The following is a 24,440-nucleotide window of genomic DNA, read 5'->3' as shown; positions in this document are numbered from 1 at the left end:
AGAGTTAGACACTTAATTGAGTGAGCCACCAGGGCACCCCTGGAATGGCCATTTATAAAGCAAAACAAATCCCTACTTGTTACACATGGCTCTTTGGGGGTAATTTTTTCCAACCCCTGAGATTACCTTTTTGAGATTTTATTTATTTAAGAGCATACGCTCACCAGGGAGTTTGACGCAGGAATCATGACCTGAGATGAAGGCAGACGCTTGACCGACTGAGCTACCCTGAGATTACCTTTTTGAAAGCAAGATCTGTGTTGTCTGTGCTGGAACATGTGACCCAGCCTTTGAACTTCTCCTTGGCTTCTTTCTGGAGGCCCTGGACGAGATGCTCCAGGTACGTATGGAAAGTTGCCCCACTCTCTTCCAGCTGGGTCCCCAGGTCTTCCAGAGTTGGAGCATGGATCGCAGCCTCGACATAAGAATTATGGGACTGGGCTACCAACTCTTGAGGGACCTGGACCAACAGATGCACGAAAGAGCAACATACTGAGCTAAGGAAAAGCTGAGGCTGATAGTTAAAGAAAGCAAAGTAATTTTGTCAAAAACCACAGTATGGGCAGTGGGCCTGGTGCCATGGGGCCAGGGATGTTTGCCCAAGATTGGCGGCAAGGCTGGGGTGGGAGCATTTCCTAAAGTCGGGAAAAACAAATACGTTTCTGAGACTACAGTTATTATTCAAAACATTTCAATGACTTCCCTTTTAGTCTTTCCATTTCCCTTTTATTTTACTTTAAACGTATTTTTATTCAGTTTGGCAAAATGTGGGCTGAGGAAACTTTAAGCACACAGACCTAAAGGAAACCTCAAATATGACTTAGAAATACCTTTACCTTTTTAGCACACTTTCCCCATTTACAAATGCCAGTTATACCACAAAAAGTATGCCAGAAGTCTAGTTCAGTTACTTCTTGAACATATCTGCAGCTATACGCAGAGCTGTCATTGATTCTTAGTTGACAGGGATTGCTCAATATCACACACACACAGATGTTGAACCTCATCAAGTCCAAGTTAACAAATGCAACGTAATTGGCAGGCTGGCCTTGAATCTGGCAATGGAAGGTAATGTAACCGTTTCCTTGAAAACCATCATCACAGCAACCCCAGGTGTCTAACCGGCAGAGCCTCTATTGTACAGCTAGCTCCTCACATTTCTTAGAGGCAAAGACCGGAGCTACGGAGTGTACTATTGTCCTTAAAAAATCAGGAATGAACACATATGAGCCACAAACGTAGCAACCATTCCAAGCATCTTATGTAGCTCCAAGAGCTGTGAGGAAGGCTGCTGGAACCTTTTGCTCACCTCAAACAGTCTGTTGCATTCCGTGATCATGTGGGCAAGCCCCTGAGCGGCGGCCAGGTTCTCACTGAGGTCCTTTTGATCTGGCTTCCCGGTGGCATATTTCTTCTGTATGACTCTGTAATTGAAGGGCAGAGTCAGTAAGCAGATCCCAAACCCAAGGGCTTTTCGCAACACTGAGCTCATCCCTTTTGTTTTTGGGTCATGCCCGGATGCTAATCCAGATCCCAGGCTTTCTCATTGCCAAATAAAAACAATGAGCACATGGCCTAAATATTCTGAGTCAGTTTAAGAGTCTGACAGTTTCTAATGAAAAACCATGGAAAACTACAAGGGCAGGAAAAGCTGCTGGGGGAGAAATTATTTTTTCCCCAAGTTTGAAACCACATCACTGTAGGCAGCTGTTCTGGAGCCTTAGGTCCTGCTTTTTTCATTAAAGATTGTAAATATGACTTCTACTCTTTCCTGCTTCCCTACTCACGCACTACACACAGACCACAACACTACTCCTCAAGCTTTCTGGATTGCAATGGGCATCCTTCCATACTACTGGGATTCATAACTGAGCATGGGAATTAAGTCTCCTTGGAACATTTTCTGATTATAAACTAAATGGTGGCAAATCCCCAAGCTGAAATACAACACAAGAAGGTGTGTGTGTGTGTGTGTGTGTGTGTGTGTGTGTAAAATCAACTAGGGGAAATACCTGGTTTAGGATCATGGCTTTTGATGAGAAAAACCCACCTGGGGGAGCTTTCTTTCTTCAGTAAATTAAGATGGAAGAGGGAATGGGGCCAGGACACACAGCAAGATTCATGGGCGTCATCTGGTTCTCTTCCACCAAGTTGACCACGTCGTTCAAAAAACACAGCAGTGTCTGCAAGACCTCCCTGCTTTCATCGGCCAGCAGCAGGATGGCAGCCTGCACTGCCTGCAGCCGCTGCTCCTTGGGGACATCTGTGGACAAGTGGGGGCCAGGTCATAGGGGAACAGCCATAGAAAGAGCCAGCGGGGAGATAGTGAGGGAGCTTCCCCTTCTCGGGGATGAAGATGCGTTCAGAGACAGGACCATCATCAACCACCATGGCCACAGCCACAAAGTACGTCATTGCTCAGGCCTCACAGCTGGTAAGAGAGAGGCAGAGATGGAACTGGAACCCCAGCAGTCCAACTCCAAACCTGCCATCTTCACAGCGAGACGCTATTTGGCAAGGGTCGCCCCCTGCCGGGCCTTTCATGGTTTCTGAGCAATCTACCTGCTCGGTTATTTTCAATCTTGTTTTCTGCTCTGGCTGAAGTTGGCAATAGGCTGGGGCACTGTTGGTCTGGCTTCCCTAATGCCCACCTTCCCCCCACCCCCCCACCGCCCCCAGCCCCGACAGCTTGGGAAGCACCTTTCAGGATGCCGAGGGCTCTACAGAGCCGGTTCGGACACCACTGTGTTACGAGACATCAGCCTTGCCTTTCCCCACCCCTGGTGGAACAGCCAGGCCTTGATGCCAGCTTGGCACAGTTAACTGTGAGTGGTGGGATCCAGCTGGCTGGCTCTCTGGAGTGACTCCTAGTGGGTCAGCTCCTTGAGGGTCAGCTGCACACATCTTTCTTTTTCCTACAAGTCACCCGGGCTCAGTGCAGAGGACATGTGCTATTGGCTCCCTGTGGTGACCCAATGTCACGTACTTCATAATCTTGGAGACTATGGAAATTGAGGTTGTACCTGGGGAAGAGGAACTAGGCTCACTAAGGTTATGGAGAAAGGCTGGCTGTGCCAGGCCATTCCCCTTTAGGGCGGCCCTTGTGGAGTGGTGGTGATAGTGGGTTAGAAGGGCACTGGTCCCAGATGTGAACCGATGGAGAAAATCACAGCAAGTGGGTGCTAGGCACTGCATTTTGCTGCCCCCTGGATGTGTTTGTTACTGATCTTTGAGATCTGACTCACTGCCCTTATTCTTCTCACTCTGAAAGTTATCATCAGCAGCTCACTTTGGGTACATCCTCTTTCTTAAAATACCATGTCTTAGGGCAGGTCTTTGCAGTAGGGTGTCTGTCCTTTGAAGGGATGGGGGAATGTGTTTGTGATAATCCTTGACTTGTGAGAAGAAAATATCAGGATTTCCAATGGTGTTTATGTTTTCTCTCATGCTTTAAAAATACTGATTGGGTATGCTTTAGAATGTGCACCGTATATCACAGTATAGTTCTATTATGAAAAAATAAGTAAGTAAACATGCTCAGGTATTCACTACTTGTAGGGGTACATGATAAATTTGGAGCCTGCTGCTCCAGAGAGGCTGTGGGGTGGTCTTCTGCCTGGGACCTACTCTCTCCATCGGACAGCCCGGGGTGGGCACGCTCCTGGCACAGGCAGCCAGCACATCCACATTTCTGGAAAAGTCTGACTACATTCAGTGTTCTAGAACCCATCTTTAACCCCACCATGTCCACTGTGCAGCACAAGATAGACCTGGGTTTAGTCGAAAAGAACCATTTTGTTCAAATTCTTTTTTTTTTTCATTTTGTTCAAATTCTAGCAGAACTTTTTTCTTTTTTCTTGCTTCTGTTGAAATAGAAGGAGACACCACTAATGATTTCAAGCCTGTACTGAAGTGTTATAAATTCAGCCAAGCCATTGTGCTTCTAAATATGCTGCTTTAGCTAAGGTGTCTAGTGTATATATATATTGTTTAACTTAACATGGCAGGCCTTCTCTTCCACGACACAATTTTTACGAGTCATCTGTCATGGCTTCATGTCACCTCAACTTTCTATTCCCTTGTTCCTTTATCCGTCAGAAAGTATCTTCTATGATTTTTCTACTAAAAAATGATTGTGAAGGTGAACTACTAGTCCTTAAATTCAGCATTCATTTTGGATCCTATCGTCTTGGACCTTTGTTACACTGACACTTGTAGTTCCTGCCTCTTTCTCAGCTCTCAGGGGACTATTCTAGATCTGCATATCTTAGTGTTGATAATGGCAACCATGTGGATGGCTATCAGCACCTCAAACTCAACATCCAGTTGGTCCTGAACACCTCTGCTCTCCCTGCCCTCAAACCTGGCTCTCCTTCCCCTCTTTTCAATATTCTCCCCGTCCCCAAACCTGAAGACTACAGAGTAGTCTCTGATCCCTCCATTCTCCCTACTGTAGACCAGTGGGTTTCAGCTATTTTCATTATCCATCTAAACTCTAATGAATCATTTGATAAATATCCAAGAAGTAATACAGCTAAAACTAGAACTGCTCTGGAGAAGTGGAGGAAGAATGGTTCCTCCCTTTGACTCTAGAGTCTACCCATGGAACACTGAACTTCCAGTCTCATTGCTGGAAGTCACTGCAGGTAATCCAGCACCTCAGTTAATGTGTCAGCTTATCACTAACCCTCTGTTCTTGTAGAGTCCAGTATCTCTTGTTCACCACTTCCAGATTCATGGGTGACTAGAGCAGTTCTGATGGACATGGACCCTTGTGACAGACACAGACCTGGCCGCCTACTCAACACCTACTCTCTCCTTCCTCCTCCATAAGGAAACACACTTGCTGTTCGAATGCAGGCTGTAATAATCTCAGGGAAGATGAGCCCTTCCCTCAGACCCAGGGCATAACCATGTTGGCCTAAACCCCAAATGGTAATCCCAGCTCTCTTTCCAGCGATTGAATTAAGGGAGAACGTATAAACCATTTCTCACCTACGTGACCAAGATAAATGCTAGGAGCTTCTGTAAATTTATCTCCCTGATAAAAAGAGACATATGTCCCAGGAGAAGCCCTTCTGTTCTCTTCTTGCCTTTGAGTGTGACTTTGGGAAGACATGATAATTGTAAGTTATGGTAATTGTATTGCAACCTTGAGAGCATAACCAAGAGAGGCTGACATCAGCCCTGGCATCACGGAGCTATGAAATTAACTGACTCTGGAATTACTTAATTCCAGATTTCTTGCCATGTTAGATTATAAAATTTCCTTATTGTTTACTTGTTGGATTTCTGGTTCTGTCTTTACAGCTGAGAGCATTGTAACTGGCAACCACCTCAACCCCAAGGGTTCCTCAGTGCTTAATGAATCGCGTATGAACTCTTTGCCCTGAAATTCAATGCCCTTCCTTGGGATGGCCCCGGTCTCATTTTTCAGAGTCACTGGTATTGTGTCATACAGTTACCATTCACACAAGCCAGACGAACACCCTGTCCACTCCTGGCATATGCTCATGCTATTTGTGTCACTCAACAAGTGTTCCTTCCAATTTCTCCACCATCTGTTGTCCACACCAAGTCCTGGTACTCATCTCAACTTCCTTGGGTTTTCTTTGTAACCTTATTATAGAATTTCTCCAGTCTTGCTATATGGCAGTTATGTCTGTACATGTCTCATCTCCCTCAGCTGTAAGGTATTTAAGAGCAGAGAGTAAGTCTTACCCATCCATACCATCTGCAGCATTCAACACAGTGCCCTGTGCGTAAGCGGAACTCAGTTAATGTTTGCTCAGCTAAAATAAACCCTTCTTTGATCTGGTTTCTTGCTGGTGAGTTTCAGAAACGACCAAAGGGATTTATCTCTTGGAAATAATCTGGCTTTAATCTTAGACTAATGTCAACCCTAACCCGAGAACTGAGTAAATGTAAAGAATCATATATGATAGTTCCAAACCATGAGGGAGGCTTAACTGGAAAAATGCAGATCAACCTCTTATGGCAACAAAATCATGAACTGTGTTTGGGATCATGCACCACGTATCATTAATTTAACTTAACCTATTCACTTTGACACAATAATATTTATTTAGTGGGTCATCACTTTATCCTGTTTTTACAAGTGGTATTTATCATAATCCTTTTTGGACTTGCAATATTGTAGGCTCCTTAAGCACAGTTAGCACAGAATTCTCTATAGCAGGGATCTTCTTCAAGTTGGATCAATTCCATGTTGAGCCTCATTTCATGTATATGTTCCTGAAAACTCAAAGTCCACATGCCAAATACATTTCTTCTAAAGAATCAGAACTTGGACCACTAAAATAATTTATAATCATTACATTATTGCATCAAGAAAGAGTCACATGTTGATTTCTAATACCCCTTTGTAGCTACCTTTAGAAGGACATGCTTTTTAATCAGACATTGTTTTATTCAATGATTATTTTAATTACAGGGGTTTTGCTGAGAATTATTAATTTAACATCACTTAAAAAATTCCAAGTGAAAATACAAATTGTTGAATTAAGCATAAGCTTGATTTAGTTTGCTTGCTTTTCATCACTTAAAATACATTGTACTAAAACACATTTGTTTTTTATTTCTGGTCATTTTAACATATTTGGCTTTGAATTTCATGTATCTCAAGGAAATGCTTATTTTTTTAAAAAATTAAAGTTTTAAAAAACATTTATATATGAAATAAATTCTATTGTGTCCCGTTTTCACTTTAAAGTTATTAAAAGTACATTGAGTGTTAGTTTCAGATCTTACACAAAACCCTACTGAGGAGGAATATTTTGATGTCAAAAAGGTATTTTTCTGCATAAAAAATGGCCTGGAGATTTTCATATCAAACTGTGAACAAAGTTTACTTCTGGAAAGAAGCAGAGAATGATACCTTTTATACATTTCTTTATGGATTCATGCACTACTTGCATAACTGGCAGACAGCCTATAGAATGGTTTAAGTTGGGCAGCCCGGGTGGCTCAGCGGTTTAGCGCTGCCTTCAGCCCAGGGCGTGATCCTGGAGACCCGGAATCGAGTCCCATGTCCGGCTCCCTGCATGGAGCCTGCTTCTCCCTCTGCCTGTGTCTCTGCCTCTCTCTCAGTCTCTGTGTCTCTCATGAATAAATAAATAAAATATTTTTTTTTTTTTTTTTAAAGAATGCTTTAAGTGGATGGGTGCACACGGGAACACTGATCTGCAGTACTTCCACTTACACTGATAGATGTGGAGGAAGGTCTCGCTGAGCTTGTTGGTGAAAAGAGGCTCTGGGAGGTCCCGGAAGAACTGCTTTACCATATCTGCCACATCATACGCAGACTGGTCCTCATAGCTGACATTCTCGGGGAAGTTCTCATTCATCTGACGTAATGCATGGATTCGAGATTTCACGCCCGATTTTCGAAAAAGACCCACCTGAAACAAGTCACAAGGACGTGTTAGTGAGGCCACCTTCACCCCAGCCATTCTCTTCCTAAGGCAAGCACCTTGAGAGTGATGACAAGGCATGGAACCAGGACTGGATGAGCAGCATCTGCATCCAAACTAGTAAATTGTACATTACTAGTTTAGTTACTCTGGGCAGTAGTAGTAGAACACTAACTCCATCTCCTGTAAAATGAAGATAAGAATAATAGCCCACTTTGCAGGGCTACTGTGGAGACTAAATGAGAAAATGTGTATGACTGTCTTTGTAACCTGTAGCCTTCTAACACACTAGATGCTATCATGCCATTCATTTATCCAACAAGCAGTGATTAAGTACCACTCTATCTTAGGCATATTTAGAGTTGCTAGGTGTCAAGAGTGAACAGACCAGACCAAATTCCCTGCTCTCTAATGTTTACACTTTAGTAGGGGTTTTGAGAAAGTTTGGTGAATGGATGGTTCACTGGATCCCAGATAAGCAACTATATTCAGTGCACCTCTGGGGGAGAGGTTTACAAGAAATATGCTTGAGAATCAAAATAATACCATGAGCATGTATTTTGATTTAAAAGTCTTATTTCTTGTCCTTCTTTGGAATCCTTATATGGATTGTGTATGTTTCTCATGTGTGCTTAGCACTCATTATTCTACCTGGATGGTCATTATGTGCATAAGCTCTGTCTCCAGCAAGGATTCCTGGGTGGCATTTTTTCAGACTTCAAGACATTGTCTTATACCTTTTTCATCCCTAGGGCTGAGACTACTCTTCTGCTTGACAAAATGGAGCAGCAGTAAGGGACCCAGGAGTGAGGTGGTGCAGAGCCCTAGGAGAATGGAGATTCCAGCAGGGGGTTGGCAGCTTACATTCTAGGCCCCTTTAGAGAGGCTCTGCACTCTGGATTTGCCTCGACCCAAGAAAGGGCTGAGTTTCTCTCAGAGCTCTGGTTCACAGCAAATTTGCATATCTGCTATTTTTAAATGCCCGCAGGGCACTGAGTTGCTCAAATTTAGTCCTTCATTCAACCCTCAATCTCTGCTTTTTCTCCTTCCTCAAGGGCTCGCAGGTTGGCCCACTTCCAAGAAGCAAGGTAGGAATATTCCCAGTGGTTAGGCAGGTAAGCAGCAGCACACCGGTGAGCCATGGCTCCTCCTCTCTATGCCTGGGGAAAGGCGCCAGGCCGCGTCAGGGCTGCTCCACGTGCCGGGCCAGCCTTGACCCAAGCTCAGGTGTCTGAGAGGAGCTCTCTTGGTTATTGCTATAAATGGAGAGCAGTTCTAATTCCTTTAAAGTACAGTGACAGCAGGAGAAGAATTCCAAGCAATTAGAGAATACTCAGGGTTTTGTATATGTCAGCTGAATGGATTCTGGGGGAAATTATACACTGCTACTTTTTGTGGCAATAAAAATAGAATTCTTAGTAATACTTTTTTGCATTCCAAGCCTTATAACTCTAATTCCACAGATCAGGATATTCAGGTTTATTGTCACTTAGGGGAAGAGAGGAAAAAAATAAAACAAGACAAAATCAGAGAGGGAGACAAACCTTAAGAGATTCTTAATCATAGGAAATAAACGAGGGTTGCTGTAGGGCAGGGGTGGGGGTCTAGGGTAATTGAGTGATGGGCATTAAGGAGGGAACGTGATGTGATGGGCACTGGGTGTTCTATATGACTGATGAATCGCTGAAGTCTACCTCTGAAACCATTAATACATTCTATGTGAATTACTTTAATTTAAAGAAAAAAGTTAATTGCTTTCTTTTTTATTCTTAAAGTTTAGAAGGTCTAGAAAATGAAAAGCTTTGCCTTCTTAGATGACTCTTCAAGAATCTAAAGAACATGTATCATCCTCTGGCAACTACTCCAAACTTCACCAAAGTGCATGAGAAGAAAGCATGTACTGTCAAAAGAAAAATTCAAGACGTCGAATGAATGATTGCTAAAGTGAGCTCCGTCTTCAATTTGTTTACATTCTTCACTCCTCTAGTTCTGGAAGGAGGCCCGAGACAGTGCCACAGGGCTGTGCTACATGGGAGTTCTCAGAATCTAAATGCCTAGAAGGTGAATTCTTAAGTGTGACTCACAAACATTTATCCTCACGCGAGTTGGTGTTGTTATTCCCTTTGAGAATTCCTGTTCTTTTCTGAGCAGCAGAGAAATATTGATTGGAATCTATCAACAGAATAAAGCAGACAAGTGTTTGTGTGTAAATTGCAGAGCGTCCACTGTGTCTTGCTGGCTTCATGTTGGGTGTACACTGGTGTACGTGTACAAACATATCCCGGCGGTGTTTTCTTTGTATTGTTCTGTTTCCAAGTGTCTTTCTAGTTTCAGCAAATATTGTTATTTTAATTATTTTAGACATGTCTGGAGCTCTCCAGCTGCAGGCTCTGAGCTGCTTGTTCTGACTTAGATCTCACAGGATGTCCAGAGGGCTGTCAGGTATTTATTTGTTCTGCCTCAAATTCTGACAATAACCTTCCCGTCCCACCCTTATCTTCCAGGGATGTGGGAAATATCTGTGGGATCTGTGGATTTTTGTTGGAAGCACAGAAGGAAATTTCTTTCCTGAACCTAATAAAGAAAATGTGGTCTGAACTCAGACCAGATCCCAGATGTAGTAACTAAGGATGGCAGGAGGGAAACGACAGAATGAAACCTCAGTCTTGAAAGCGCCTGGAGCTGATGGTAAAACGAACCCTGGACCACCCTATGTCTGACTTCTTGTCACGTGAGCTCATGAATTTCCCATGGTTTACTCCATCTCAAGACAAGCTTCTGTTCCTTGCAGTGGAAAACTTCCCGGACACAGTAACTAGAAGATTCTTCCATATAGAGATCCGGAGAATAGGAAGAAGTCTACCTACCTTCACCCAACAACCAAGGTGGTGACGTGAGTGATTGTCAATAATCCTTTCTTCTTAGAAGAGTTTTCAAAGCAGTGATGAAATCTGCACTTCTGGTGAAAATTTTTTTCCAAGTGAAAAATAGAGAGCTAAAGAAACCATTTTAAAGCTGTTGCTTTTGAGGGCAGCAGCCTCGTCACCACTATGAAGGGGAGGCTATTCCAGATACTTCAACTTCATTATGAGGAAGACCCAAGGAGAGTAAAATGTCTTTCATTTGCCTCTGTGACTGTCACTGCTGGTAGTCACATAGGGCCCCACACTTGGTTTAATTCTCTGCTGTCACCGTTCTGAAATTCTTAATAATTTATGAACAAAGAATCTCACATTTTCATTTTGCACGAGGCCTGCAAACTCCATAGCAGATCCTAGTCTCATGTACCTTTAAAGCATGGCTCAAATGCCAGCTCTAAAAAGGGAAGCTCGGTGGTCAGCAATGCAGAATTCATTTTATAAGGATCATGCACCTGCTTACTCATTTTCCAGGAAAAAGGGTGAGTGGTAAGTATTCCCTTGGTCTTGTTTTACTTTCTTCTCTTTTGTCTTCCACCCAAAAGTCCAGGTGTGAAAAAGCAAGGACTCAAAGTATAATCTGAAAAGGCCCCAGAACATCACTTATCTCATCTGAGGTAGGCGACAGGGCTGTGAGGAACACTCATCGGGTAGAAGACACTTGTACTGAGTAGGAAGTGTCTTCCCAGCGTAATTGGGCTTCTAAAACTTACTGTTCCATTAGAAGGAGTGGTCGGGCATGAGTGTTGCATTAGAATTCAAATTTCATCTAAATAATATAAACTCTCCTACTTGGCATCCCTTTTATGCTACTCCTTTCAGTACTTAATGATGTTTATTGAGACTTCCATTTCCTATTCTTCAGAAATATGCTCAGCTAACGAAGAAAGGTTGGTTTTATTCAGAAAGAGAAAGGTTCCTAAGTACGGCATGTGGCGGGTTCTGATTCTGAACCCTGCAGGGTGGGCCTCTCCTTGCAGTGACTTCATATTCCTCAGGACAGGCATAGCCTGTGCTTCCATGCACCACTGATTTAGGGCAGAAATAAAATCTCTGCCAACAAAGCAAGGCTCCTCTCACACACTGCTATGTCTGAATACAAATGGTTCATAATTGAAGGCTAAACTTCCTTATTTCATCTAAGGCCAGCTGTGAGGGGGAGAATGGATACCCTTTGTTTGATCATATATAAACTGTTCTGCACTTGGGAGTGTGGGAGGCAAAATGTTGGCAATGTTTCAGGGCCCTGTGGGGCTGCATTCAACTGTTAGTGATGAATGCTTATGTTTGAGGTAGACACTTAGCATGGGGGAAAGGGGTCCAACTCATTGCAGGAAGAAGCCCCCTTCCCTGAGACCCAGGGCAAAACCATGGGAGGGTCTTGAATGGTGGCTCAAGAGGACCATGTAAAGAGAGGCAGCACAGAGGCCCATCAGTGTGGTTTAGGGAAAAGATGTTCTGAGATGTTCTGGGTTTCCACCACCCAGGGCCTGAGATCTCAAGATCCTGTACAGACCTGAAGCTTTTTAGTTCCAGGGAGGTACTACTGGCAAAGAAAGAACAGTCTAGCGTGATATGTGTTTCTTCCCTCTTATTCTTGTTCCCTCTTTCTTTACTGATTCATTCATTTTTATTTGCCCTTCCTCACTCTTAAATCTCTAGAATAATCTTCCTTTTGATACTGGTTTTTAATTCTCCATTGTGTGTGTCCCCTTTTCCTTTGTTCCCTTCTTATTACCACCTTCCTTCTTCGCAGGGACCAGAGGCGGATCCCTGTGTGCTTTCCACACTCTGTGACTTACCAGATGGGAAGCCCTACAGATGTGGAGGGCTTCATAAGGTAGTAATCGGGTCTGGTGAAAGTCCCTTGGACATCTTACAGATTCATACTGATACAAGAGAGGGTTGCATTAATCATTTTGGTTACATTTAGAATCTGTATTTATGTCCTCAAAATAAGTCTTTTTCCTACAAAGCTTTTCCAGCACGTTTTTTTTTTTTGTTTTTTTGTTTTTTTTGTTTTTTGTTTTTTAGTAACGCATTCTTCCAGTTTTAAAAAACAGTTGGAGGCTTGATATGGAGACTGAGAAAAAGCCAGTGAGCCAAGACTGAGGAGACTTTGGTGCCTATTGTCCTTCCCTTAATTTGAATCACTTTTGCTTCAGAAAGGAGACTAGACCCAACAGCAGTGGTCTCACTGGTGGGAACCATTATTCAGAATCTGCAGGGGTCCCAAGTGGTTTCCAGCCTACACTAAAGACTATGTAGTGAGTAGAACAGTTGTATTAGAATTCATTTATTTCCATCCAACTTTGTTCAAAAAAGAATTCAAGGTGACTTATTATGATCTATAAAATGGGTAAGATACAATTAAAGATAATGGATAAGAAAATCTGAACAAAAGGAAAATAAAGATAAAAAGAGTAGCCCTAAGTAGGAATGATGTACAAAATTCATGCCAAAAATTTACATATATTTACTGCAGGCAGAACACACATTTGGCTCCAATCTTTTTAGCAGCTAATATAGAGAGGAAAACATATCCAGTTGTTCTTAATATAAAACACACACTAGTTGTCCTAAAGAAACACAATGCCTTCAGGTGTTGGGGCCAGAGAAAAACTCTTCTAAGATCACAGGAAGGACACCATCTCATGCAATAATCAACGTTATCAACAAAATCCTGACACTGCATTCATCAGTGAGTCGTTCAGGGCCATTTCTCCAAGTGTCTCTCAGCATTAGAGATGGTATCACTCCAAGTCCACTGGGACAAGCAATTCTAACAGGTGGCAGCAGAGTGTAGTTTTTAAAGACTTGGACTATGGAGTTAGCTTTTCAAGCAAGTGTTGGCTACACCATCGTCAGCTGGGGGATACACGACCCAAGGTGGATATAGCATTAAATGAAACAATGAATGTAAAACATTCAGAACAATGCCTAAAACATGCCCGGAACTCAAGAAATGTTATCACTATTAAGCTAATGGCAGAGATGGACTGCATTTCCTTTAGGTGTGTCTAAACAAACACTGTTTTCTGAACAGAGCTTCTGCTGATAAGCATTCACTGGCCATACATTATAATGTTTAGAACAAAGTATTTTTTGTTCTTAGTAAAAGGCAGAGCCAAAGGCTCTAAGAGAATTAGCCAAGAGGAGGAATGAGTCTTATATACCCTTAGGAAAATTGAGAAGCGTGGATAAATATGTGTTTGAATAAAAGGCTACCCTCCACAAAACACAATCGTGGGTCTGTGTTAACAAAACAACGAAAGTACAATTGAAGACACAAAGTCCCATGTGAAAGGGCATGGTTGCATTGCTTTTAGGGTTGCAGAAGAGATCAGAGTGGCATTTCCATATTTTCACCTAAGTCCACCTCTCCAGCAAGTTTTCTCAGTAGGATATTCATAGATCATCTACCTTTTGATTAATGTGCAATTTTGGTAAAAGTTCTAAAATAAAAAAAAAAAGACAATGCTTAAGTAACTAGATTCATTGGTTTGCTCTACTTCGATATTATTCACAAGCCAATTAATTTTGGCTTAATCTGCTAAGCACTATAGTTTTAGAAAAGTGATCTGTTGCCCTTCTTTCTGAGAAATAACAGGTAAGCTACTAAGGCCATTTCTCAAAAGGAAACAGTCCTCACCACCACAACAGTAAGAGCAACCATTCCTGCCCTTCACTATGGCTTCTAAAGAAATGGGGAAAATGTATACTTCTCTAATAAGGCAAGAGAGGGTTGCAATTTATCAAGTGGGAATATGGCCTTCTTGGGAGGAAAAATGTCTAAGAAATGAACAGGTGTTAATTTGGAGGAGTGAAGGCTGGACCTAGTACATTACAGAATGGGTGGTGCTCTGGATCCAATCACAGGCCACCAATTATGGTGGTCCCCCAAATAGTCATGGAGACAGAAAATGATCTCTGAATATTTTGTGTGGCTTGAGCTTTTTAATCAACTCTATAAGATGAGGGGATATTTGATTTAGCTGAGATTGTTTTCATAGTTTACTTGTATATTTTAAAATGACATAAATAAATTTATCTTTGATTTAAATTTTCCTGGTCATGGTGCTGCTTCCAAAACAAAACAAAACAAAACAAAACAAAACAAAACAAAACAAAACAAAACAAAAAAACCAGAATTAATAGGCGCCTGGGTGGTACAGTCGGTTAAGCGCAGAATTCTTTGTTTTGGCTCAGATCCTGATCTCAGAGTCCTGAGATCAAGCCCCATATTGGGCTCCTAGCTCAACGCTGAGTCAGCTGGAGACTCCTTTCCTTTCCTTGTGCTCTGCCCCTCCAGCTTGTGGACTTGCTTTCTCTCTCAAGTAAATAAAGAAAAGATTTTTTTAAAAAGAATTAATAAAAGAAAATATAAAAACTTAATTCTTTTCTCATAAATAATAAAACAGGGATGAAAGAATGCTATGAAATCAATGATGGCAGTGGGGCAACAATTAAAAAGGAAATGCAGGGTAAAGCGTAGTAGCTCCCAGTTTCTAGGGAAGGCAAATTTGATAGCACAGATACACACTATTAACACACAAACTATTAACATGAATTTTCACTCAGAAAGACAAACAAGGGATCCCTGGGTGGCGCAGCAGTTTGGCGCCTGCCTTTGGCCCAGGGCACGATCCTGGAGACCCGGGATCGAATCCCATGTCGGGCTCCCGGTGCATGGAGCCTGCTTCTCCCTCTGCCTATGTCTCTGCCTCTCTCTCTCTCTCTCTCTCTGTGACTATCATAAATAAATTTAAAAAAAAAATTAAAAAAAAAAAAAGAAGAAAGACAAACAAAACAAAAACCAACCAAACCAAAAAACAAAAAAACCCAAAAACCATGAATTTTCACTCAGGACATCATTCAATTCCCAGTGAGAAAATACCCTCAAACAGCCTGACCAGGATGTAGCCTGGGTAAATGAAATACTGACATATAATCACAATGCCTTTTACTTTTGGCGAGGCATGTCTTATGTGACACTGGAGAGATCCGACTTCATCTGGCTTATTTTGGGATTTACAACCATACCTGATCGAGGCAGTTGCTACGCAGATATCTGAGCGCTTGCTGAATACTCTGAGGCAGGGGTTGTCCTGTTCTCTGGACGTGAACTATGAGAGGAACACCAAAGACAGTCTTGTCTTTGTAATCAGGAACTTTCATCCTCTTCATGAACTTTGGAACTGACCTAGAATTCACAGAAACCAAGTCATGCAAGCCTCCTGGGGCAGTCTGTAGAGAGAGGCTGTGAAAGCAAGCAAGAGGGAAGCCAAGCTTTTGTTGGAACAACCAACAGGCACAGGGGGAATTGAACAACTCGTTTTTAATTAATCACATGACATGGAAGTACTATGTGTGCCCCTTGCCTATGTTAGATCTCTAACTATGACTCCCGTTAGAGGAATCGATTTATGGCTCTATTTTCAAGTGAAGAGGACAACTTTCTAATCTAATTGTGACTGGCACACCTCTCAAGTGATAAATACTTGTCCCAAATAAGACAAAACAGAACAAAATTTTAAATTCTAAGAAGAAATTTAGCTGGGGGTGGGGGAGGAAGGATGGGAGAGAAGATGAAACACTTCTTGACTATGTCCTTACTTTTTTAGAACCGGTTACACTTTTTAAAGGAACTTTTAATATACAAGCATATATTCATTTGACTATGCAATTTATAACTTCCCAAAATATTTTTATAAAGGCACTGTCGATTTCTTTCTATACACAGTATATAACATAAGACAATTAAAGACATATTTTATATTTTTTCAAATCCACCAACTCATCTAAAACAGGTCCATATTTAGGTTCCAACACATGCTTTTGTTAGTTCCTTACTATAAAAGTTTACTGCATATTCTTGTTTTTATTTGCCAATGAAGTCAAAGTAGGAATGTATTTGAAGAATTAAGTGTTCTTTGAATGAAATCAATGCTCTAAGCGTTGAGCTCTGCATTGAGCCAGAAGGTACAAGTGACAGCTGTTTCTTTGCAAACTGCCAGGATTATTTTATGGCGAGTTTATTTTTAATTCCTCTGTTCACAATTAATCACCCTTTACTTGTCTTTTTTCCTTCTTGGAACCTCACTGCTTTCCCTGGAAACTAACAGCTACAGATAAAGCAATGCTTTCTGTCGGCTACATCACATCCAAGCTGCAGCAGCACAGAAGGCAGACGTGAAGATAGAACTCCTGCCTTATTTTCAGAAGATCGGCAGTGAAGTCAACGAGTGGCTTCTTCAGGAATCAGAACTTAAACACTGAAGCTTTCGCAACTGCACACTTAGCTCTAGAACAAACGATCCCCTCCTAAGTGAACATGCTACGCACCACGTCCAGCCGTGTTTATTGGACATGGAGTACTTCTCCATGATGGCTGTGAGGCGAAGCAGTGAGAAACGCTGGAGCAGGTTCAGCTGGCCGGCCGTCTGGTTGCTGATGTGCGGTGCTGTGGATGGCTGAGGCTGGTGTGAGAGCTGGAAACTATTCCATCGGAGTCGCCTTTACCAGAAAGACCGTCAGAGAAGCCAGTCACAAAGTGGACGTGATATTGGAAAACATAAGATGTTACTAGTTTTTAAGGAGCTAATCAAAATAGTTTCTGAGCCAAGGAAAATCACAAAGTAAATGGAACAGAAGACACCAATGCAGAGAAGAAACAAGAAACTACTTCAAATCTGATAAACCCGGGAAAGGTTCTAATAAGGGACATAAATACATTTTATTTGTTTGTTTATTCCTAAATTTGTTCCCGAAGTGTTGAAAGCAGCTGAGACAGTGTATGTGTAGGTGTGTGTTGACAGAGAGACAGGGAGAGAGAGAGAGAGAGCTCAAGATGGAGAGTGAGATCTGGAATGTTCTGGAACTGTACAACATTTTCACACTGCCATCCTGTCTCCATTCCAATGCTCCTTCTGTGGACATGGAACCCGGAGGTGGCAGGCACAGACTAAGTAGTACCCCTGAAGTGATACCTCAGCGAACCCCAAGGGACATCTCATTCAACAAGAGCCCAGCAGCATGTACAGTATTACTGTTTCCACTAGTTAATGGCCCTTCCAGGGCCATTTTTCCAGGGTGCTTCTGAAATGGTCTTTGTAAAATAGCTTTGTGTATTTTGTAATTGGCATCTTAAAGCCAACATAAACTTGCAAAGTACACACCTTAGGTCTCAGAAATCTCTCACAGGATCAAAAAGAAGTTTAAAAATTTGAGTTAGAGGGATCCCTGGGTGGCGCAGCAGTTTGGCGCCTGCCTTTGGCCCAGGGCGTGATCCTGGAGACCCGGGATCGAATCCCACGTCGGGCTCCCGGTGCATGGAGCCTGCTTCTCCCTCTGCCTATGTCTCTGCCTCTCTCTCTCTCTCTCTCTGTATGACTATCATAAATAAATAAAAATTAAAAAAAAAATAAAAAATAAAAATTTGAGTTAGAGATGTTTTAATCATGACTGCAACAAGGTCATGGGAAGCACAGGTGCTGAGTTTCCCTCACCAGTGGTTCCTGAGGGTGCCTGGCATAGTGCTCTCTGCACATACACTCACAATTTTTTGTTTGTTTGTTTTTTTTTTTTTGAGTAAAAGTAAGATTGAATTAAAGAGAAAAGACTCAGAGAAATGAATGGGAGTTAACATGGATTCGATTACCATGATGTCTGTAGAAAAGATACTTCTACTCAAATAATTCCTAACTAACTAACTATATATATATATCACTTCAGCGTCAGGCATTTAGTAAGCTCTCTGTAAATGTTCACTAAATAAACAGACCATAATTATTAGGACATGGATTAAAAATTATCTCAGAAAATCATGCCACCAACCTGTTTGGCCTGGTCAGAGAGGCCCCGACGCCAGAGTCCCTCCTCTCTCTGACCCCAGTGGCCTCTGACTCATTGAGAGATGTTCCATCTCTTTCCACATCACTGGGTGTTGTCCGACCTTCCGAGACAGAGTTGCCTTCGAAATCTAAGGTGATCTGGTTAGGAGATGGGAAGGGGCATAAGCCGGGTTCTCCAACCAACGCATCGTGTGTCTGCAGTTCAGGCAAGACATTTTTTGACCAGTCGTCCACTACCTCTTGGAGCCCATTGACGTGGTGTAGGATGTCATCTAAATGGGGGAAGAGGTCATCTTTCTCCAAGTCCAGGAGGTCTCCTGTGCTGGCGTATAAGTGGGAGCCCGGGACGTTGTCGTAGATACTGACTCTGCTCGCTCTGTGGCAGGATGCCATGAGCCTGGGCTCCCTGGCACCGGGGCCCTGCTGTCTGCCCAGGGAGATGCTACCGGTCCTCCAGTTAACCCCATTGCTACCGTCTGTTGGTGACAGGCTTTCAATAGAGAGCGCCTTGGGGAACGTTCCTGGTTTGTGATCCTTGGGGATATGCACCACCAGGTTCTCCTGGGAATGAAACTCCTGTGTGTGGTTGGGGTCGCCCGCGGCCCGCGGTGCCGGCCCGGCCAGCACATCCAGGTCTTCCAAGTACATGCCTCCGCGCTTGCTGGCCTCCTGGCACTTCCGCTCCTTCAGGCCGGGCGTGCTCACCCCACTACTGCTGGTTTCCGACTGGCTGCTCTCCCCACTCCACTTGCCGGGGCTCAGGAGGCCTCGGGGGCCGGCGGTGGAGGGCAAGCTCTGGATGTCTCCGTTCGGTATGGGTATGGGCACGCGCTGCATGGCCTTGAGGGCGTCCGGCTCCTGCTGCAGCAGCGGCCCGCTGATCACCAAGCCCCCGGTCCGCCCCGGCCCCTTCTGCCTGCCGTGCGCTCCCTTCCCTCTGAGAGTTTCCATGCGTTTCAAAAACGATTTGGCTCTGGCCCTGGGGGGTTTCTCGTTCTTTGGGTGCAGAGGGTAGCCGAGGGCGTCCCTGGGGGACGGTGGGCCGCCGCTGCCGACGAGCGTGGCGTCCAGCATGGCCGGGCTGTCGGGGCAGTCGAGGGGCTCCCGGCCGGCGCTCTGGCTGCCCGGCTGGCTGCGGCCGTCGCTGCCGCCGCTGCTCTCGCTGTGAACGGAGCACACCTCGGGCTCACTCAGGTCCGTGAGGACGCTCTCACTGCTGGTGGTGTTCCTCATCCGAATGTCTCCCGATGACCCATTTCTGTCTCCTCCGGGGAACGGGCTGTGCAGGTCGTCCACGCGAGACCACCGGCGGCTGGTTCTTTGGAAAGTCCATTTGTTGCTGATGCACAGATCTTCCTCATCCGAGTCGTCGCCCTGGAAGACATTAAAGGCGATGCTCATCTCCAGGCAGCGTGGATGCAGTGGGGACCCGGGTGCGCACCGAGGCGCGGTCCCCCCCCCCCCTTTCCTTCCTCCCTTGCACCCGCCGGCCGCGGCCACCTTTCACTGTCCCGGCCACCCTCCTCCACCTCCTCCCTCTGCTCAACCTGCCCAGCCTTCTTCCTTTCAATGTTCATAGAGTTGCTGAATCCTTCCTTCCTCTCTAAGTTTTCCTTGACTGATTACAAAGGGCTGTAATTACCATCTGACTAGACGTCTAAATATAAAACACCTGCAGTTCTCTTTTTCGGAAACTTAATCCTGCCATAAAGGGCGCTTCTCTCCTGAAACCTCTTCACTGAGCCCCAGGACCATATTTCCAGCTTCCCTCTTCGGAACCTCAGCATCAATCTACCTCAAAGCTAACACTCCTTACCTTAGACTCCCAAACCTGATTCTTACTGTGTATTTCTTGTATAAATTAACAGCAAAATCACCCACTGAATTCCACTATTTTAAGAAACTTGGGAACAATTCTAGACATCACTCCTTGAGGAGTGTCCCATCCAGCTCGCTCTGCTTGGCCTGCCTTCTTGTTTTTAATTAACTCGGAGTCTAAACGCCTTTTGGCAGGACACGCATCTCCGGGCTGCTGGGATGCTGCGGCCCCCAGTGCTCTGCCCTCTCTCACACTCTGTACCTCACACATTTCTTTTACCTATCTGGGTGCTGAGTATGAATCCCCTGAGGGATGACAGTTTTGGTTCCCTGTGGTGAGAGACGGCCTCCTCATTTGTCTTTGTGAATCCTTAGTGACCCAGGACAGATCCTGACCTAGGGCAAAAAAATAATGACCTCCTTCCAAGATGAATGGGTTCATCAGCGTCTGCCCCCTCCTTGTCAGGCATATTACCAACACCCAATTCTGAAATGACTTTCAAACCTGTTCCCTCATTCATATCTTCATTCCCATTCCCTTTGTGTAAGCCCTTGGCACCTCTGTCGGGGTTTATTACAGTAAAAGCCTGGCTAGAATCCTTGTCTCTGGCGTCTTCTGCATCTAAACAGCTTTCCACAGTGGAATCCAAATATGCTCATGTAATTAATTTTCCAGCTTCAAAACCTTCAGCGTCCCCTGGCCTTCCTAGCATGACATTCTTTAGCATGGCATTCAAAGCCCTTTCAACCCGCCTGCAATGTACTGTTCTTGCCTCATTTCAGTTGTGTCTTTCAATTTCACTGCTCTCTGTTCCCTGGCCTGTTCTCTTTGAAGCCTTCCCTGACTGCTCCAAGGCAATGACTACCTTCTCCCCTGAGCAATATTGCATTTGGATTAGATCTTTGTTATAGCCTTTATTCTAATGATAATTTAAGCTTATGCCACTCGCATCCACTGTCAATCATTAGAGGTAAGCTCAAGAGAAGAGCTTGTGTTCTGGTGTCTTATTCCTATTTATATCCTCCCCAATGTCAAGCACATAGTAACTGCTCCATATTTTTTTTTTTTTTTTATTTGAATTAAGTTTGTTTTGTTTTACTTTGGCATCTGGTTCTAAGACCTGTTTCTAAATTCTGGTAACACCAGTTAGGAGCTTAGGATAATTGTTTGCAAATTGCTTACTCTCTCCAAAGTAAGTGTCTATCACTCATGAAATGGGACTAAAAATAGGCCCTGCTTCATAGGTTTGCTGAAGGAGTTATGTGAAATAATACATTTAGGAGGGCCTCACTTAGGAGTATTTGTTATTTTCTAGTGTTTGCTCAAATACTTACCTATATATTGTCTATCTAAGAAGATTGCTTACCTATCTTTTTACATATCTAATGTCCACTTTAACTTAATTTGTTTTTTAAAGATTTTATTTACTTATTCATGAGAGACACAGAAAGAGAGGCAGAGACACAGGCAGAGGGATAAGCAGGCTCCTTGAGGGAAGCCTGATGTGGGACTCGATCCTGGGACTCTGGGACCAAACCCTGAGCCAAAAGCAGACGCTCAACCACTGAGCCATCCAGGCGTCCTAACTTCCCTTAATTTTTTAATACATTCTATTCTCAATGAAAACAGATGCTCAGTCAATAAGTATTGGTATCTCCCCATTCTTGCTTATTTTTTGAAAATCTAGATGCATACAAGTTGGACTCAGTGACAAATTTGAACATTCACATGTGGTGGAAGATGGGAGAAAGGAAAAAACTAAAGTACTAATGGAGAATTCCATAGCTTTGGGATCACAGTAGGACATAGCTTTGGGTTTAAAAAAAAGTTATATAAAGATTTGACAAAAAAGTTTTTAAACATGTACTTGTATAAATGTTAAAAAGTACAGATTCCAGGATGATGAATCAAAGTTATACTGTCTTTGTAGCATTTTAGATTTCTCACTCCCTGTGATTGATACAAAAAGACATGATATTTGAGGGCCATTTATATATCAGGCACCATCGCATATCACATTTCAGGAAACTAGTGAAAAGAAGTTTATTTATTATTTTTTTAATAAATTAATTTTTTATTGGTGTTCAATTTACCAATATACAGAATAACACCCAGTGCTCATCCCGTCAAATGCCCCCCTCAGTGCCCGTCACCCATTCACCCCCACCCCCCGCCCACCTCCCCTTCCACCACCCCTAGTTCATTTCCCACAGTTAGGAGTCTTTATGTTCTGTCTCCTTTTCTGATATTTCCCACACATTTGTGAAAATAAGTTTAAATTATCATTCTGAAATAGCCCGTTTGGCAAATTCTTTTTGAGAAGGAAAAAAAAAGATAAACTTTTAAAGAAAATGTAGATATTTTAAATAGAAACTATGATATTTAGTGTGGGTTCTAACAAGCTCTCTCTCAAGCTAGCCCGAACTTGGTTACTGATGCTAGCAAACCACATACTAGTTGGATAAGGATCCCTTTATTTTGGTCAAGAAAATATGCCAAGCTGGGCACTGTGGACTGGACTGGAAAGCCTGCCTCTGTCTTCTCGACTCTAAGAGCTTATTATACTAGCTTTGAGCAACAGGAATGTATTTGCAATCTAACCAAGGCATGTGAAACAGTGGTAAAGTCCTGGAAAAAAAGGCCAATAGTTCAGGGAAATTTTGCAGTATTTAGATCTTTTGAACCAAAACAAACAAAGGAAAACCAAAGCAATAAAAAATCAAACAAAACAAAGAAAAAAGATAAAACACCCATTCTCCTTTTGCATCTTGTATATATAATTATCATAGTATGTCCCAAAGGGTAGTGACATGATTCTGTTTTTTCTTCTACCAGTGCAGAATCTTTCAAGCTATTGATAGTGACCTACAGTAAGAAATTTTCCATCACAGCTTAAGGTAACACATATATTACAATAAACAAACTGATGCTATAATCGTTATTCCTTGTTTGTACTCTGATATTTTATAATCTAGTTTGGTCTGTTTCATTTAAAAAAATATTCTCACTTACAAATTGATTTCACAACCCACCAATGTGTCATGATCCAAAGTATGAAAAACACACTGCAATAGAGTTTAAGTTTTTTTTTTTTAATACAATAGGGCCCAGACTATCACACACACACTTTCTAGTAATAATTGTGCAAGTGTACTGATTAGGAGGTGTTAAAATATAATCTGTTTGATAATGTTTGCTGAGGCTAAAAACAAATAGTTTGATTACTTAGGAATGCAAAATGCAAATCTCTAGGAATCAGATATACTTATGAGAAAAATATACACCAAACAAACTTTAATCTCCCGTCTCAGTGGTTTAGTAGACCATGGAAATACAGACACAGTGTTCGAATTCTAACAAAAGGTTCTCATGGTTCTTGTGGCCAAGATGGCTGTGTTTGATGTTACAGACAGTTTTGCTGGTAACTGGTTGCGCAGCTCACACCCAAAGAGTGTGATCAAAAGGCTAAATGCAACTAAGGGAGAAATCTCTGAAGGATTAATTTTATTAATTTAATTAATTATTTAAATTTATTTAAACAATTTATTTAAATAATTATTTATTTAAAATTATTTATTATTTATTTATTAAAATTTATTTAATTTAATAAATTAATTTATTATTTTTTAAATAATGTATTTAAATAATTATTTATTAAAATTATTTATTATTTATTTATTAAATTTATTTAATTTGATAAATTAATTTAATTTAATTTCCATTAATATTGAGTGTAGTGTTACTGGCAATCCAGCCTAAATTAGGCCACAAAGTTATGTGCATTTTAAGAATAACTTGAATGAGCTAGAAGAACTCACATTTTTTCGGTATGAATATGGCACAAGGTAATTCACTAAGTGATCACATGGTGCTCTTTTTGAGAGTCAATTTTCTCAGCTGTAAATAGGGATGATAATAATACACATCTACCATGATTTGTCAACAGAACCAAAAGTGATTATATGTGAAAATGCCACATAAGCCTTAAAGTGCAAGATAAAGCTAATTACTGTTGTTAGAGACTGGTGATATTGAGATGTATAGAGATCTTAACAGAACTGAAGGATGGCCTGTTAATAAGATGAAGTTTCATGAAATAAAATATAATGACCCTAACTTCAGAAATTAACTATAGTGTGTGCAGGATGGAATGGACTTGGTTTAACTGCAGTTCCTATTAATACCTTTGAGAGTTGTAGTGGATTTAAACTTCATGTGAGTTAACCGTGTGATGTGGTTGCCAGACTAAGACACCAACTTTAAGATGCCTAACCAGAAGCATGAATCTCAAGACTCTGAAGAGGTGCACACCGGTCACATACATCAGAAACACATTTTAAGACACACATGGAAAGGGGTGTATTTCTAAAGAATAGTAATTAGGATGGCCAGGGATCTAGGAACCACAACCTCCTGT

General features: G+C 42.4%; 1 protein-coding gene across 1 annotated transcript in view; it reads right to left on the bottom strand.

The window, feature by feature from the left end:
- Positions 1 to 24,440, bottom strand: part of STARD13 (StAR related lipid transfer domain containing 13) — a 377,570-nt gene that overhangs the window by 7,616 nt on the left and 345,514 nt on the right. The window contains 8 exon segments of the mRNA XM_038573307.1: positions 239 to 460; positions 1,310 to 1,424; positions 2,051 to 2,094; positions 2,097 to 2,263; positions 7,223 to 7,421; positions 15,395 to 15,554; positions 16,697 to 16,867; positions 18,188 to 19,578. Of these exon segments, the coding sequence (XP_038429235.1) occupies positions 239 to 460; positions 1,310 to 1,424; positions 2,051 to 2,094; positions 2,097 to 2,263; positions 7,223 to 7,421; positions 15,395 to 15,554; positions 16,697 to 16,867; positions 18,188 to 19,578 (2,469 nt within the window).

This window comes from Canis lupus, chromosome 25 (genome assembly GCF_011100685.1).
Source record: "Canis lupus familiaris isolate Mischka breed German Shepherd chromosome 25, alternate assembly UU_Cfam_GSD_1.0, whole genome shotgun sequence".
NCBI classification, from domain to species: Eukaryota; Metazoa; Chordata; class Mammalia; order Carnivora; family Canidae; genus Canis; species Canis lupus.
The sequence above is the reverse complement of the archived record's forward strand: the minus strand, read 5'-3'. Positions and strand labels throughout refer to the sequence as shown.